This window comes from Denticeps clupeoides, chromosome 6 (assembly GCF_900700375.1).
Source record: "Denticeps clupeoides chromosome 6, fDenClu1.1, whole genome shotgun sequence".
Taxonomy (NCBI): domain Eukaryota; kingdom Metazoa; phylum Chordata; class Actinopteri; order Clupeiformes; family Denticipitidae; genus Denticeps; species Denticeps clupeoides.
In genome coordinates this window covers 23,779,534-23,794,965 of record NC_041712.1, presented here as the reverse complement: position 1 = coordinate 23,794,965, position 15,432 = coordinate 23,779,534, and the positions used below count along the sequence as shown (strand labels likewise).

Sequence of the window (15,432 nt, the reverse complement as noted above, 5' to 3'; positions counted from 1 at the left end):
CCGCCCTGCCCTGCGTCGGGTCCTAAAGCCCGCCGGCGCCGTGCCGAGTTCCGGCAACTCGAACTCCGTGACACCAGGTGGCGCTGTGCCGCGAAAGACGGTGAGCAACGTCAAACAATCACAATACACGGCAGTTGTTAGCTGAATGAATTGATTATTGAGTGTTAATTGTGTACTTTGAGAGCAATAAACAAATGAGTGAAACATGCAGCCTTTGTTATTTTAACAAAGTTAAATAGAGAACACACACCAAACCATTTTAGGTAACTTCTTTCATCATCTGAAACATTTACCATTGTAATTGGTGGCAGTGGTGGCCTATTGGTTAAGGAAGCGGCCCCGTAATACGAAGGTTGCAGATTCGAATCCCGATCCGCACAGGTACCACTGAGCAAAGCCCCGTCCCCACACACTGCTCCCCGGCCTGTCTCGCCTGTCGTGGCTGCCCACTGCTCACTAAGGGTGGTGGCTAATTACAGAGGACACATTTCACTGTGTCACCATGACAATCACTTCACTTGTAATCATGAACAACAACCAAGGACAAGACGTGACATTTTTGTCAGATATTGCGACCGTGCTACAAGTAGGATCCTAACCATCTTTCGCGGCACAGTGCCATCTAGGGTCACGGAACTCGACGGGTCACTGAATTTGGTACAACACCGGATCACGTTCTGCGCTTCCCATGATCCTTCACACTGCGCGCACCGACTGCAGTGGAAACTAGTTTCCAACTAGTGCAACTAGGGCGTTTGCATGGTCGTGCTCCAGGCTATCTTAGTAACCCACTGGTCCCACAATGCCCGCCACGCTCCCTTCGTTCTCTGGGAGAAGGTTTACTGGCTGTCCCCCGTGTATGCAACGTCACTGCTGGAAACAGAGCCCCAAATCTGTGGAACGATCTTTCAGAAGAATGTACGGGGTTCAGACACAGCATCTGTATTTGAAACCAGGCTAAAAACCTACTTCTACCGCCTCGGCTTCAACAACACTCCCCTCACCGTTAGTAACGCCGCGGTAATGTCCAGTTCTCACCACCAACTCACTCTTCTCTTTTCTACATCCTTCACCATCCTCTCCACTGTGGATGGTGGCAGTGGTGGCCATATATCCTGCCTGGGGAGGCTCCTGGTTCGGAGAGACTATTTGTTAGGCGCTTTGTGATAGTGTACATTGCAAAAAGCACCATATAAATAATGATTGATTGACATTTTACAATATATTGGGGCAGTGGTGGCCTAGCGGTTAAGGAAGCGGACCCGTAACCAGAAGGTCGCCAGTTCGAATCCCGAGCCGCCATCACCGTCCCCACACGCTGCTCCCCGGGCGCCTGTCATGGTGCCCACTGCTCACCAAGGGTGACGGTTAAATACAGAGGACACATATCGTTGTGTCACCGTGTGCTGTGCTGCAGTGTATCACAAAGACAATCACTTTATATGGCGGGATTTGTCTTTCAGAGGAGAAGTGACCAGGACTGAATCAAAACAAAATCTTTTTGCAAATGTGTTGGACTGCAGAAGAGTGTTGCAGAAGTGACTGAGCTTCGGACGTGTTCCTTTGAGGTCAACCTATTTCATGCTATGATTACTATGATGGCCAAATCTAGACCATTGGATCACCGCTCAAGGATTCCTGCCCATTCAAAATGCGTTTTACGAAGGTGAAAAAGGCCACATGTCGGTAAAGCCACGCTCTCTGCATGTTGGAACGGGCTTCCTCCTACCATCCGAAGGCCAGAAGGGAAGTTAAGCGGAACTTGCTCACTATTTCCACACTTCTGGTGTCTCTTAATGTGCGTGTTGTACAGTGACGGGAATGAGGCTTCACGTTTTCACACCCATGCAACGCAAACTCTTCAGAGTTTCCTGCGTTGCTGCAGAGCTAAACGCAAAACTGATGAAAAGCACGCTTGTGCCGGCGGCTGCTGTGCGTTTCGTCTTTGGCTGTAGAGAAACGGAGATGCATCATCACATTTTGGGGATCAGTAGCGCCATCTTCTAAGGGTTTATGGACTAAGATGGAAAATTGCAGGAAAGCAAATCTATCAACTCCCATCTAGTTTTACTCCACGTTTGACCCAAATTGCATGAAGTTCCCTGACAGAAAAACCCTCAACACAGCGCTTAAACGAGCTAGTTACCCAGAATTCAACTGGCATGACGATAGGTGCTTTCATTAGGAGTATTTATAGAAATGGTGAGATCCTCCGATGTGAAAAGGCTACTTGGAACATTCTAGCATGTACGCCAGCACACTTTTTATGACCGTGGACGTCTTGCGAACATATTTTTTGAATGAAGAACACCTAAACCCTCAAAATGCCCCCCACAGAGACAGATTATTTCCATTTCGGGAAAGTGAAGTCACATGTGATACACAGCAGCACAGCACACGATGCACTCAGTGAAATTTGTCCTCTGCATTTAACCCATCACCCTGAGTGAGCAGTGGGCAGCCATGACAGGCACCCGGGGAGCAGTGTGTGGGGACGGTGCTTTGCTCAGTGGCACCTTGGCAGATCGGGATTCAAACCGGCAACCTTCTGTTTACGGGGCCGCTTCCTTAACCGCTAGGCCACCACAAGGTAGACCAAGTCTTCCTTAATTCACCGTTTCTAAAACGAACCTCCTCCAAATATTCTAAAAGTGCCGTGTTTGCACATGCATCACGTGTATGGCAGCTCGCGTGGCTGGTCTGTCCTTAACATTTACAGCATTTACCAGACGCCATATCCAGAGTGACTTACAGTCAGTAGTGACGGGGACAGCCCCCCTGGAGACACTCAGGGTTACGTGTCTTGCTCAGGGACATGATGGTGGTAAGTGGGGTTTGAACCTGGCTCTTCTGGTTCATAGACAAGTGTGTTACCTGCCAGGCTACTACCACCCTGTCGTGTTTCAGTCTCCACCACTGCTACCTTCTACAGGGAGCAGAACCATAAATAGTCCTGAAAGCTCCAGCATGTCGGAGCCCGTATCCAGGGCGCCTTACAGTCAGTAGTGATGGGGACAGTCCCCCCCTGGGCACACTCACGGTACAGTGTCTTGCTCAGGGACCCGATGGTAGTAAGTGTCACCGGTCGCTCTGCGCCACAGGGTTCTGATTGGGCCCCGCGAGGACAATCAAGACCCCGTTTTCCCCAGTCAGAGAACGGAGCGAAAGGAGCTAACGACCTCGCCGAGCCCTAACAAGGCCCCCCCTTCCGCTCATTTCCCAGCAGGCATCACGCCACCACGCTCGAGGGAGACCCTGAGGCTCCCGCATGTGAGCACACACGCAAACGTGCAACGTGATGCGCTATTTCCATGTGAAAACGGCAACACACAAGCTGGTGGGTTGTGACCACAACACACACGCATACACACACACACACACACACACACACAGAGCTTTCAGGTGGCTTGAACTCATCACAGTAATGCTAATAAGGCCATGCACAGAGGAGGAAGTAACGTTGCCATGGGAAGGGATGAGGCCGGCACACTGACACGACCACAACGAAGAAAAGAAAAAGGAAATGGAGAGAAGTGGCTGACACGGGGGGTCACACTCATCGCCAGCTCCCATCTCATCAGGCCCACCTCCACCAGCTGGCTTACGGCCATACCAAGGACGAAGGACGCCCGATCTCGTCTGATCTCGGAAGCTAAGGAGGGCTGGGCCTGCTTAGTACTTGGATGGGAGACTGCCTGGGAGCGCCAGGCGCTGTGAGCTTTAACTATTGGGGCAGTGGTGGCCAAGCGGTTAAGGAAGCGGCCCCGTAATCAGAAGGTTGCCGGTTCGAATCCCGACCCACCAAGGTGCCACTGAGGTGCCACTGAGCAAAGCACCGTCCCCGCACCTGTCACGGTGCTCACTTCTCACCAAAGGCGATGGGTTAAAGGCAGAGGACACATTTCGTTGTGTCACCGTGTGCTGTGCTGCAGTGTTTCACAATGGCCGTCACTTTCACTCGCATCAACATCTCCAGCTCGTCCACAGAAAAACTGCACTCGCCCAGGGTCGAGTGAACCGAGTCGGTGTGCGGAGAAAAGCGGCGCGGTGCCGCCATCTGCCGGTACAATCAGGCATCGCCAGTAGGCGGCCACAAAATGGACGCTTCTAAAACCAAATCCCCATCTTGCATTTTTTTCAGAGAGATTATCTATCTATCTATTTTTTTTTTATTATTATTTTTTTTTAATCCAGAGTTTTTTACTCTTAGATGTCATCAATACTCTGGTAACGCATTTTGCACCCTCTGTACATGCTCAAAATCTGGCATAAAATCCACATACGTAGTTTTTCATAAATCACTTAATCAGCTTGAGCCCTTTACAAAACGTTCAATATTTTTCAGAATTCAAACCGCCAGTTTGTTAAATGCCTGTTTAAACGTTTGCGTCATTGATTATTTATTTTTAAAATCCATTAAAAAAATGAATTATTGTCGATATAATAAATGGTAGGGGGTGAGGCAGTGGTCGTAAGTAATCTCGGACATGTCAAAGATCAACAACAAAACTGATTTGATGGCATTAATATTTGTGTGTAGCGTCAGATAATCCCTCTCGACATCCCTTGTGGTCAAATGTTCATGCACCAAAATCTGCCATACATAAATACCGTAGTCAACTTGAGTCCTTTTCAAAATGATCAAATATTCAATTATTTTCAGGATTTTAAGTTCTCTAATAGACAAAATATAACAGCAGTTTACCCCTTTAAAACAAGACATAAAAAAGTGAAGAAAGAACTCTGAATATTAACAAGATAAATAGTCTTTATTTCAATGTCTCTTTCATGTATCACTCTCTACATTATATATATATATATATGAACTTGTAATATATATATAGAATTAATTATTATATATATACAATTACATGTCCATAATTTCTATTAAAAAGGCAATGCAGAGATTCCATTCGTTTCCTCAGTAGTGAGTTTTCAGGCTCCAGACTGTCTGAGATGAGCGGCTGGTGTTGGGAAGAAGGTGCTGCTGACACAGACCGCACTCCTCCTCACCTCTGAGGTGTTTTCTAAAGCAACATCTCCGAAAAGGCGTCTCAGAGCCTTAAACCACACAGAGCCCTTCAATGAGCACACATTAAAATAATAAAAAAAAAACTTCATTACCCAGAATGCATCCCCGGGTGAATCACTCTGTTAACCGGACTTAACGCTTTTCTCAAACCAAATCACTGTCTCTGAAAAAAGATGAATATTATAATTATATAGCATGATTACATTTATTAATTTATTTGACATTTTTTAATTCCTCCTGCTTAAAATAAAGACAAACAATCCCCAGCGACCATAAAAACAAACAGTAACAATGAAAACCTCTATTCTTGAAAAAAACCAACAAAACTAAATAAAAATAAAAGTTTCACTCAGTTCTTTCGCTGTTGGTAAATAGGTTATAGTTAAGTTCTTTTTTTATTATTTAAATATCATATACTGTATAGGTTATTCATTACAGTAACACGGTTCCATGCAATCTTTTAGTTTTCTGTACAGAGTTCAGTAGTTCAGTAATTAACAAGGCTGTACAGTCCCTCACTTCAAGGTGCCACCTTTGCCAGGATGCTAGGTCACGAGGACAGGAAGGGGCCTTCGGGTCACCGGCTATTTACTGGCCTCGATCAAACAGAACACCGCTCATGGTTACAGCAGTGATGTAGTGAGGTTTGGGCGCTTTCTGGTCAGATGGATCATTGAGCAGCGACGCCTCAGAAGTAGCTGTGTGGCGGAGGGCTGAGTTTAAGGTCAAAGTTCAAGGGCGTGTTGTGAGAAAAAAACGTCAGACGGAAATTCTGATGTAGTTTTGTGCGCGCTTCGAAAATGCGAACAAACCCGGAAAAAACACGAATAAATAAGCGGTGTCATAAATAAGTCAACGCCACCGGTGCTCTACTACCTTTGTGGCCATTTGATTAACTCCGGACGCGTAAAAGGTTTACAGTAATAAGAACGTAACTCGGTGCACCATTAAGCACCAGCAAGCGAAGCTCCACGTGTCCCCGTTTCTCACGGAATGGGACGTCTGGCTGCAACTTGGTGACCGCATGGCGCGAGAACGGTGGCCCCTTCACCTCTAACATGCTGGCAAAGAGCGGGAAGCGCGAGGGGGGCGCAGTCTAACCCATATCAACGACAGCAAAACCGCCCGCGTTCATTTACTCAAATACATTAGTACTTATTTAAAAAAAAATAAACAGAACACCCAAAAGGTCATTTGTATCGCAAAAACAAAGCACTGTTTAGTGGCAAGGCTACCCCTGAGACGGGGTCCGAAACATAAAAAAGCTTTTACGTTACGCTCAGTCTTTAAGAGTCCTACATTAACATTCACTACCTGAAAACCAGAGGCGCTCTGAAACGACCACATGAAATGAAGATGGGTTTTTATATATGTATATAAAATGGATTCGGGAGACGGGGTGGCAATTAAAAAAAAAAGAGATATGGAAATACATTCAGGTGAGATTACAGGGTAGCCGATTGGCCGTTTTGCGATTGTGGGTGGAGCCGGTAAAGACTCCTCTTTTCACCTCGTACATTCTCCCTCTCTCTCATGTCATGGACCGAGGTCTGAAGGCTCTACAGGACTCCACCCTGGTGTCCGGGCGTGGGGCTTTAAAGCAGCCAGGTCTCGTCCGTCTGAAGGGACGCGATGCAACTGCGATTTCCTCAGAGCCTCCAGGGGGCGCTGTGTACGTGTAACGCTTCAACAGGGGACCGTCGCAGGGGATGTGGATGGAAGCACTGGCCACCTGACTACTTTAAAAATGGCCGCCTCCGATCTCTACACTCAATGGAAGCAGGAAGGCGTCTCTGATGGACAGGAGAGGACAGAAAAAAAGGAGGAGAGAAATCACGAGGCAAAGCGGTTTTGGTGTAGCGGTCGTAAACTGTAACACACACACACACGGACACACACACACACAGAGCTGTCCAGGTAACACCGGCTATCAGTGTGGATGAGAGCAGTGGTGCAGTCTCCGCCCCCTCCGTCACCCACTGCCACACCCCCCATGGTCCAGTTCTTCCACTACTATATACAGCGAGTGACCCAAAGCCGGAGAGCAAATTAAAACAAAACATACAAATAAAGCAACAAGTTACTGCATAAAACACGGGACAGGCTCTCTCACACACACACACACACACACACACACACGCCCTGGTCATTTCTAGTGGTGGTACAACATGCAGTTGGGTGACGTGTCAGATGGGGCAGGGACGGAGGGGACCAGATGTCTCAGAATTTCAGCTGCCGGCTCTTCATGTAGCGCTCCTCCTCCTCGCCTGCGCAGAGAACAACAAGAAGGCAGGAGCATCAGTCGCAGCAGACGCCCGGCAGACGGCGAGGGACGAGTCGGGAAAAATAAAATACCTTTTCACAGAGGCGAGAGGAGAGATTTAGGCTGCAGGAGAAGACATGGACAGAGAGAGAGAGAGAAAAGAAAAAGTTTGTAAGGCTGCAAAGCATTATGAGACGCAAAGCACTGTGAAATAAAACCGACATTTAAACCCTCTGCTGAAATCACAGGTGAGTACGGAACAGATGGCCGGGTTAAATAAAGTCAGCGGTCTGGTGCGGCGACCCCTGGTGGACCTCCAAATTACCTTCCAGATGGTGTCGGGAGACGTACTTCAGCGCCTCGTCCAGGAGGATGACGGGGAAGGAGATCTTCAGCACCACAATCCACTGGGACCAGCGCAGAGGAGTCACCTGGAAAATGAGCTGGAGAGGGACAGAGATTTAGATTATTGTTTCAATACACTATAATTACGCTGCATTACTTTTAAAAAAAAAGATAATTACATTTAATAAATGTAAAAAATATTTTTTTTTATGTTAAATTGAATAAGTTTCAACTCTTGAGGGGGTCTGTTGTGCAGGAAGCACTAGGGTGGCAGCTGAGTGGCTCAGCTCACAACGAACCCGACTGATTGGCCAACGCTTTCGACAAAATTGAATAAAAGGATTTGATTGGTTGGTGCTCGCGCGGAGTGGATGAGATCCATCACCCTCCACTAGATCACACATACAGAGAACGTGACACCAGAACGGGACAGAAGTGGGGAACGGTGAGGTTGGACAGAGCGTGGTTGGGGGGGTGGTGGGGGGGGGGGGTGACACAGTCAGAGTTGTGACGAACAAAGCGGAGCTCAGGCGCTAAAAGGACGCGCTGGACATTTCTGCACACAAAGTAAGACCAAGACATTTCATTTGATGCAGTTTGATCATCTAAGCGCTCTGATATCAAATTCCAAAAAGTGGACCAAGTCTCTTTTTGACAGCTGCATTTAAAAGCATAAATTCATTAATTAACATGTGTATTTTCTAATAAGGTGGGATTTAAAGCAACTGATTTTACGTGATTAATATTTATACAACAACTGAACGAAGGAGGACAGGGACTGTAGGATGGGCGGGGCTACTTACAGGGAGGGGCTCCACATACAGGATGAGGAAGTGCAGGGAGAGAGAGAGAATTATTGCTCCCAGCAGCCAGATGTTCACCCAGGGGGGCATCCTGATCAACGACTGGTTCTCAGACAGGCTGGAGGAAGGGAGCAGTGTGCGTGAGAGCGATTTGAGACCGAGAGAGGGGAGTGTGACAACCCAAACGTCACCACAACAGAGACACCGGCTGTAACTTTAACCCATTGGGTGACCCACCTGTTGAGAGCGTTGAACATCTCTATGGTGACCAGCACAGAGAGAGCCATGGTGGTGGGGTATCGAGATTCGAACACCTCACAGTCGACGCCCTGGAACATTGGGTTTTCCTCTGTGCACTGCATGAAGTGCCTCTGTAGAGCAAATTAAATTATATTTTTAATAAAGAGTGTTAATCAGGGACACAGTGGTAGCAGTGACATTCATAAAAGTGATGGTGTGGGTCAGATGGAGCCGGATCTAAAAGCCCTAGGGGGTAAGGAAATGTCCCAGTAGGTCCCAAGTAATTTTAATTGTGAAGTGACTGTCACATGTGATACACAGCACACAATGCACACATTGAAATGTGTCCTCTGCATTTAACCCATCACCCTGACAGGCAACCTTCTGATTACGGGGCCGCTTCCTTAAGTGCTAGGCCACCACTGCCCCACCACTGCAGAGCACAATGGATTAGCAGTCCATCGCCTTAACCACTCGGCCACCTCATCAGTAGGTGCCTGTCATGGCTGCCCACTGCTCACTAAGGGTGATGGTTAAATGTAAAGGACACATTTCACCATGTCACTGTGTCACTGAGTTGTGCTGCAATGTTTCACAATGACAATCACTTCACTCAGGGGCAATTGCTGGAAACAACCCCTACGATGAGATAATATAATATCACTCAGATGGAGCTCAGGAGTCAGAGGGAGCAGTGGACAGGAAATGAGCCAAACTCAATCTGACCAAGTACATCTGTGCAGCTGCATGGGAAACCAGCTGCGAGTCTCAGCAGCGCACCCACCAGCTGGTAGAAGGACACCTGAGGACCCTCCTCGTCAAACAGGTACCACCATGTGGCCGCGCCCACTGTCCCCAGGCCCACGTAACCTATGGACACAATTTACAATTACACACCTGTTACTGGGTCCGCAAACAGGAACTATTTTAATGCAGCACATCAAGTGGACAAACATATGGGCGTAAAAGACTTTTGGCCAATTATTCAGCTCAGAATAAACAAACAAGAAAAAAAGAACAAAATTTGATTAAGTTTTGTGTGTTGATTTTTTTAAACAAATGTAAAATATTTCAGATTTTAGAAAAAAAAAAAGATTTTTAAATGTCAATAATAGCAACTGGCATCTTTTTTGGCACCAATGTTTTCTGTGTCGTTTTGTTTTTGGTTAATAACTAGTAATTGCTAAAGAATATATTAGTATCATGTACTCGTATCATCCACTACTACTCTACCACATCGCACCAACAGATCCAAATTAGGGTGGGTGACACAGACTAAAATGTACATGCCAATATTTCAAAAATACCTGCAAGAACTATACGTATGGTAATGTATTATTGATGATAGCAGGCAGCAGCATTTAAAATAAAATGAAACTTTTTATGCTCCCACCTACTCCCATGGAATTTTTTCTTGCCCTGTCTCATGATTAATATCGAGCCAGACACAGGCCTTTGTCCAATTATTTTATATTGTATAAAAAACAGCTCATATCATTTCTAACTGAATCCACCAGTACTACACCATAATGGACTGCATATCTATAAACGTAGATTATAAATATGACCTATAAACCCCAAACCAAAATCTAGTGAATGCACTGTAGATAATAAAAAATAAATATTTTTTGTGATATGATGTAACATGACCATGGCATGAACACACCTCCGATGGCGAGGTATCTGAAGAACAGCCATCCAGAAATCAGAGGCTCTTTGGGGTTACGGGGCGGCTTGTCCATGATGTCCAGGTCAGGGGGGTTGAAGCCCAGCGCCGTAGCCGGAAGGCCGTCGGTCACCAGGTTCACCCACAGTAACTGAACTGGGATCAGGGCCTCGGGCAGGCCAAGGATGGCAGTCAGGAAGATGCTGCAGAGAAGAAGGCGAGGCCATGAGTCTTAAACATCTACCCCGTCCACTTCTCACCCAACAGACCAGCACCCACCAGACCACCTCTCCCACGTTGGAGGAGATCAGGTAGCGGATGAACTGTTTCATGTTGTTGTAGATGGCCCTGCCCTCCTCCACAGCTGCAACGATGGTGGAGAAGTTGTCGTCGGAGAGCACCATCTCAGAGGCAGACTTGGCCACGGCCGTGCCCGAGCCCATGGCGATGCCGATCTCCGCCTTCTTCAGCGCGGGGGCATCGTTCACTCCATCGCCAGTCTAAAGAAACAAGACCAGGTCCTGGGTAACATCACAACTTGAAGGTCACGAGGGCCAGAAGACACTTTTCTGCTCACCATGGCCGTTATCTCGTCAAACGACTGCAGGTAACTGACGATTTTGGATTTGTGCGCCGGCTCCACGCGGGCAAAGCAGCGCGCCCGCTTCACGGCCTCGCGCTGCGCCTCGGGGCTCAGGTCGTCGAACTCCCGCCCCGTGTAGGCCTTGCCGTCCACGTCCTCGTCCTCGCCGAAGATGCCGATGCGCCGGCATATGGCCACGGCCGTGCCTTTGTTGTCGCCGGTGATCATGATGACGCGGATGCCCGCCTCGCTGCAGAGCCGCACCGAGCCGATCACCTCCTTCCGGGGCGGGTCCAGCATCCCCACGCAGCCAACAAACGTGAGGTCCGACTAGCAACGAGCGTGAAGGCGTAATTACTCGTCTACCCAGCGCTTTAAAACCAGCATTACTAGGAACGGGAGGTCAGAGTATACTTCACTGGTCTCACCATTCCATCACGATTATCGATTAATCAACTTCATTACTTCACATAACGTTTTCAAACACGTCAGTGGAATGAGAGTTAAGGCCTCATTCACACAAATGGAAAAACTACAATAAAATGATAGTATTCATAATTTTAATCCTAGTGAACCAGAACTCATTACTTGATGGTAACATGGAAGCTCGTTGTAAGTCGCTCTTGATAAGGGCGCCTGACAAATGCTGTAAATGGAATGTAACCGGCAGTTTTTCTGGCATTTGTGGGGTCAGGTGAGTGTGCACTGAACGTTGCAAGCAAACGACAGTGAAACGCCAATCAAGCGGAGCTACGAAGCGCAGCAAAAACACAGGTGGTGTTCAGAGGGTGCTCATTTCAAACGTCAGTGTGGACGGGGCCATAGACTCATCAAAAGCTCCTCCCAAGTGACACAAATTTGTCCGTGTTCCATAACTTCATTCTGCTTCTCTCGTAAAGGGTCAATTTTGATAGTTTTTGTGAGTTTGCCCTCAGAATCTTCGTAAAGTTTTGTGACTCGCAAATGAAAGCAAACTTACCTGCTCTTTCTACTTGGGTCACACAGGAATGTATTTTCATAGATTTATTTAAAAAAAATTTTTTTTTACAGCAGCTTCTTTTTGCACCGAATTCTATTAATTTACTCTGCATAATATCTGCTTTGTTCACTGTAACCAACCTTCAAAATTGCATAAGGGCATTAATGTATGCTGCATTTTTCACTATGCCAGCATGGATAATTATATAAAATAATGAATGCTTTACACCCGTCTGATATGGCCAGTGGCGTTTTACAGATTTTGATGCTATTTGGAGGAAAACGGCCATCGCCTGACCTCATAATCCGCAAATTTGGACGAGTTCTCCAGGTCCATGGTGTCCTTGCGTGGAGGGGAGTCTCTGGTGGCAAGAGCCAGGCAGCGCAGAGTGTCCCGGCCGGTGCCCCAGTCCCGGATCAGCTCCATCAGCTGCTCTTTCACGGGTTTGGTCAACTCCACCTGTCCAAGAGACCCAAGGTTCACCAAACTACACACGACCATCAGAGCACCAAAAGAACGCCTACAGCGGGGTTCTCCAACTCTGGACCTCCCAGGCTGGTTCTGATTGGTCACATCTGACTGCCAGGAATGGAAAGGAAGGCTGGATAATCAGCAGTGCCTGGACATCGAGGGTACCGGAGCTGAAGAACCCCGGTCCTATTAAGTACGTTAATAAAGTATACCAAAAACACAAAGTGAACCGACCTTGGCGGTGCCGACTCGCACGTACTTGCAGCGCTCAATCACGCTCTCTGGGGCGCCCTGTGGGAACAAGGAGGGACTTTTTAAGAGTTGGGCAACAAACAAAGAAATATCTAATAATAATAATAATTTACAATAAATATATTTAACATGAATTCACTTATCTGGGTTCTGTACCCACTTATTTTAGCATGACTTTATGCTTTTAAATATATCATTTATTATTTCATTTAATTGGTGGCAACATCTTGATCCTCTTAGAACCTTCCAGATTAAATCCCTGGTACCTTGACAAACATCTTGCTCTGGGACTCGTCTTTCTTGGGGGTGCAGTAGACGGACATGGACTTGCGGTCCCGCGAGAACTCGAGGGTGAACTCCTTCTTCATCAGCTGCCTTATAATCTATGGAAAGACAGGTGTAAGGTGACAGGGCAGGAGACAGGGCGGCCGAGAAGACAATGTGCGTCCCATAATGGACGGAAAGACGCACGCAGCGGGGCGGCCTGGGTTTTCCGGCCGGGCCGTCACTCGCAGGTGCTCTCCGCCGTTCATTTCAGACGGGCTTATCTGTGGCCACCTGTCAGCAGCAGGTGTCTGCTGCCAGCTCTTGCTGCCTCTGAAGACTTCCTGGCTTTCATGTCCGTCTGACGGGATCGTCTGCTGACCGGACCTGATGGCGGCCGGTCAACGGTCCCTGCGTCCTCTAAACACGCTCACAAGATGCACTTCGGATGTGCAACATGCACACAATTCTACAAATATTCCATCAGCCACACGAACGCACGTTTTATGCCACTAGGTGTCACATGTAGGTAACGATCCGTCACTGCAGAACACTTGACAGATACCCAGACAGGGAAGGAGGCGACCACTGATGGACCGAGAATCACAGACAAGTCACTCGACACACGCCTCACCTTCCAAACGGAACCAAATGAAAACTAAACTCAACATTTAAAGAGGCGGAGGAGCAGCGGCTGCCCCGAACCTCAGTGGAAAGTTTAGCCGACCCCGGTGAAAATATTTAGACAAGCTGCAAACTTATCATTTCCTCTGGGGGAACTGCTGTCACGTAAAGTGCTTTTAAGTGAGGGGGGCGTCGCTTTCTGGGGTTCAGTGGGGGGAGAAAAAAAAAAAAAAAAAAAAAGGTCATTCACTCCCTCGAGAGCCCAAGGGTCACCGCCAGAGCCGCAGCCCTCGGAGTTGAACTGTATGAACTGTTAATAATCCCTTCGTTCTTTTCATCCATCACGTCCGTCAAACAGCCATCTCTCCATTAATTTCTCCTGGTCCCACCACCCACTCGTCCCTTCACCATGCATTTACATTGGCAGCATTTATCCTTATCCAGAGCGACTTACAGTCAGTCAGTAGTTACAGGGACTGTCCCGCCCTAGAGCAACTTAGGGTTAAGTGTCTTGAACCTGGGTCTTCTGGTTCATAGGCGAGTGTTTTACCCACTAGGCTACTACCAACCATGCATGTATTTACCCATCTTTCCGTTTAGCCTGTCTGTTCTATTGCGTCCTTCCAGTCCACCATCTCTCCATTCATCCTACATTTTACATCAAAGCACCTTAAAATCAGTAGTGACTGGGACTGTCCTCCTGGGGACAAAATGGTACTAAGTGGGGTTTGAACCTGGGATTTTGTGGTCTTCTGGTTCAGGCTACTACCACCCTAATCCTGCCACACAGACATGCCTTCATGGTCCATCCGTCCACTTCTCCACCCACACTCACCCCGTTGCAGGTTCCAGCTCGTTCCACCTTGCTGCAGCTTGAGAGGTTGGACTTGAAGACGTTCATCTTCTCCACCAGCGTGGTGAGGGCCGTCTCCGTCGCCTCTCCCACCTTCTCGTAGATACCCTTGGCCTGCGAAGACAGTGTGAAGACAGCCTCAGAAGACTCTCGAGCGCTGACACCAGAGGAACGGCAGCTTCGCCGGCCATTGTTCAAAGAGCGCGGGGGCTGGAACAAGTATCTTAAACAGTGCGTGGGCACCAGCGCATCTTCTGGAGCGCCGCAGCTTACATAAAGGACCAGGCGCCCGTGACTGACGCCCTCCTGGTCCAAGTAGACTCAAGTTTGAAGAGTGCAGTAAACCACTGCACAGAAACGGAAAGAACATCTAGCTGTTGACAGAAAGTGTGTGTGTGTGTGTGTGTGTGTGTGTGTGCTTTGTACAAGAATGTTTATTGCAACCCACGCCTAACACACAAATTACCCGAAATCGAGAACCCAGCCGTCTGAGCGGCGCTTTTCCCGCCACTTTCTTTAATCAGCGTTGAAAGGAAAGTGCGAGTCGGGAATGCCACTCCAGAAATGGCTTTCCACTGGAAACTGTTATGGCAACCTGGCAACCAGGGGGGGGTTTTCGGACCCGGCGGGTCTGCGGGGTCTGGGCGGAGGCCCTCCCTCACCATCCGACTGTGGAAAAAGTCGGAGGGAGGACACACACAAGAACTCCCACCATCCTTTTCACCACAGTGTCCAGTGGAAACTGCAGCTCTGCTTTGATCCTTCACGCAGGATCCCAAGTGTTTGCGAATCCAATAATGGACAATATTTCACATTGGTAGAACGTCAAGGACCACAGAGAATAAGCTACATTTTAAAGGACTTGAGGAACATCGCATCGCCACTCTTGGGAACGTTCTTAGATCTGCCGGGAATAACATGCAACACGACTGCACTGAATTCCATAAAACAGCCTTTAAAAGCAAAAATTCCAAAGTTCAAAGTTTTCAGTTTATATTTTCATTCAAAGATGTTACGCTTGTAATGAAACAGATCGTTAGATTAATAAAATGTGATC

At 47.8% G+C, this 15,432-nt stretch overlaps 1 protein-coding gene and 1 pseudogene across 2 annotated transcripts in view; one reads left to right on the top strand and one right to left on the bottom strand.

Annotated features, from left to right (window-relative positions):
• The first annotated feature begins 3,599 nt into the window (after nt 1-3,599).
• LOC114793210 (uncharacterized) lies at nt 3,600-3,720 on the top strand (annotated as a pseudogene).
• Nucleotides 3,721-4,748: 1,028 nt separating this feature from the next.
• atp2a3 (ATPase sarcoplasmic/endoplasmic reticulum Ca2+ transporting 3) overlaps nt 4,749-15,432 on the bottom strand; it is a 42,099-nt gene continuing 31,415 nt past the window's right edge. Inside the window, exons 11-23 of one of the 2 annotated variants that reach the window (XM_028982258.1) lie at nt 14,358-14,489; nt 12,901-13,017; nt 12,617-12,673; nt 12,209-12,370; nt 10,927-11,262; nt 10,629-10,849; nt 10,350-10,552; nt 9,468-9,553; nt 8,681-8,814; nt 8,444-8,561; nt 7,621-7,738; nt 7,388-7,418; nt 4,749-7,299 (exon numbers count right to left, since the gene is read on the bottom strand). In XM_028982258.1, the coding sequence (XP_028838091.1) occupies nt 7,414-7,418; nt 7,621-7,738; nt 8,444-8,561; nt 8,681-8,814; nt 9,468-9,553; nt 10,350-10,552; nt 10,629-10,849; nt 10,927-11,262; nt 12,209-12,370; nt 12,617-12,673; nt 12,901-13,017; nt 14,358-14,489 (1,689 nt within the window). In that variant the 3' untranslated portion in view covers nt 4,749-7,299; nt 7,388-7,413. The remainder of the gene's footprint in view (nt 7,300-7,387; nt 7,419-7,620; nt 7,739-8,443; nt 8,562-8,680; nt 8,815-9,467; nt 9,554-10,349; nt 10,553-10,628; nt 10,850-10,926; nt 11,263-12,208; nt 12,371-12,616; nt 12,674-12,900; nt 13,018-14,357; nt 14,490-15,432) is intronic. The other variant, XM_028982257.1, reaches the window with a different exon arrangement.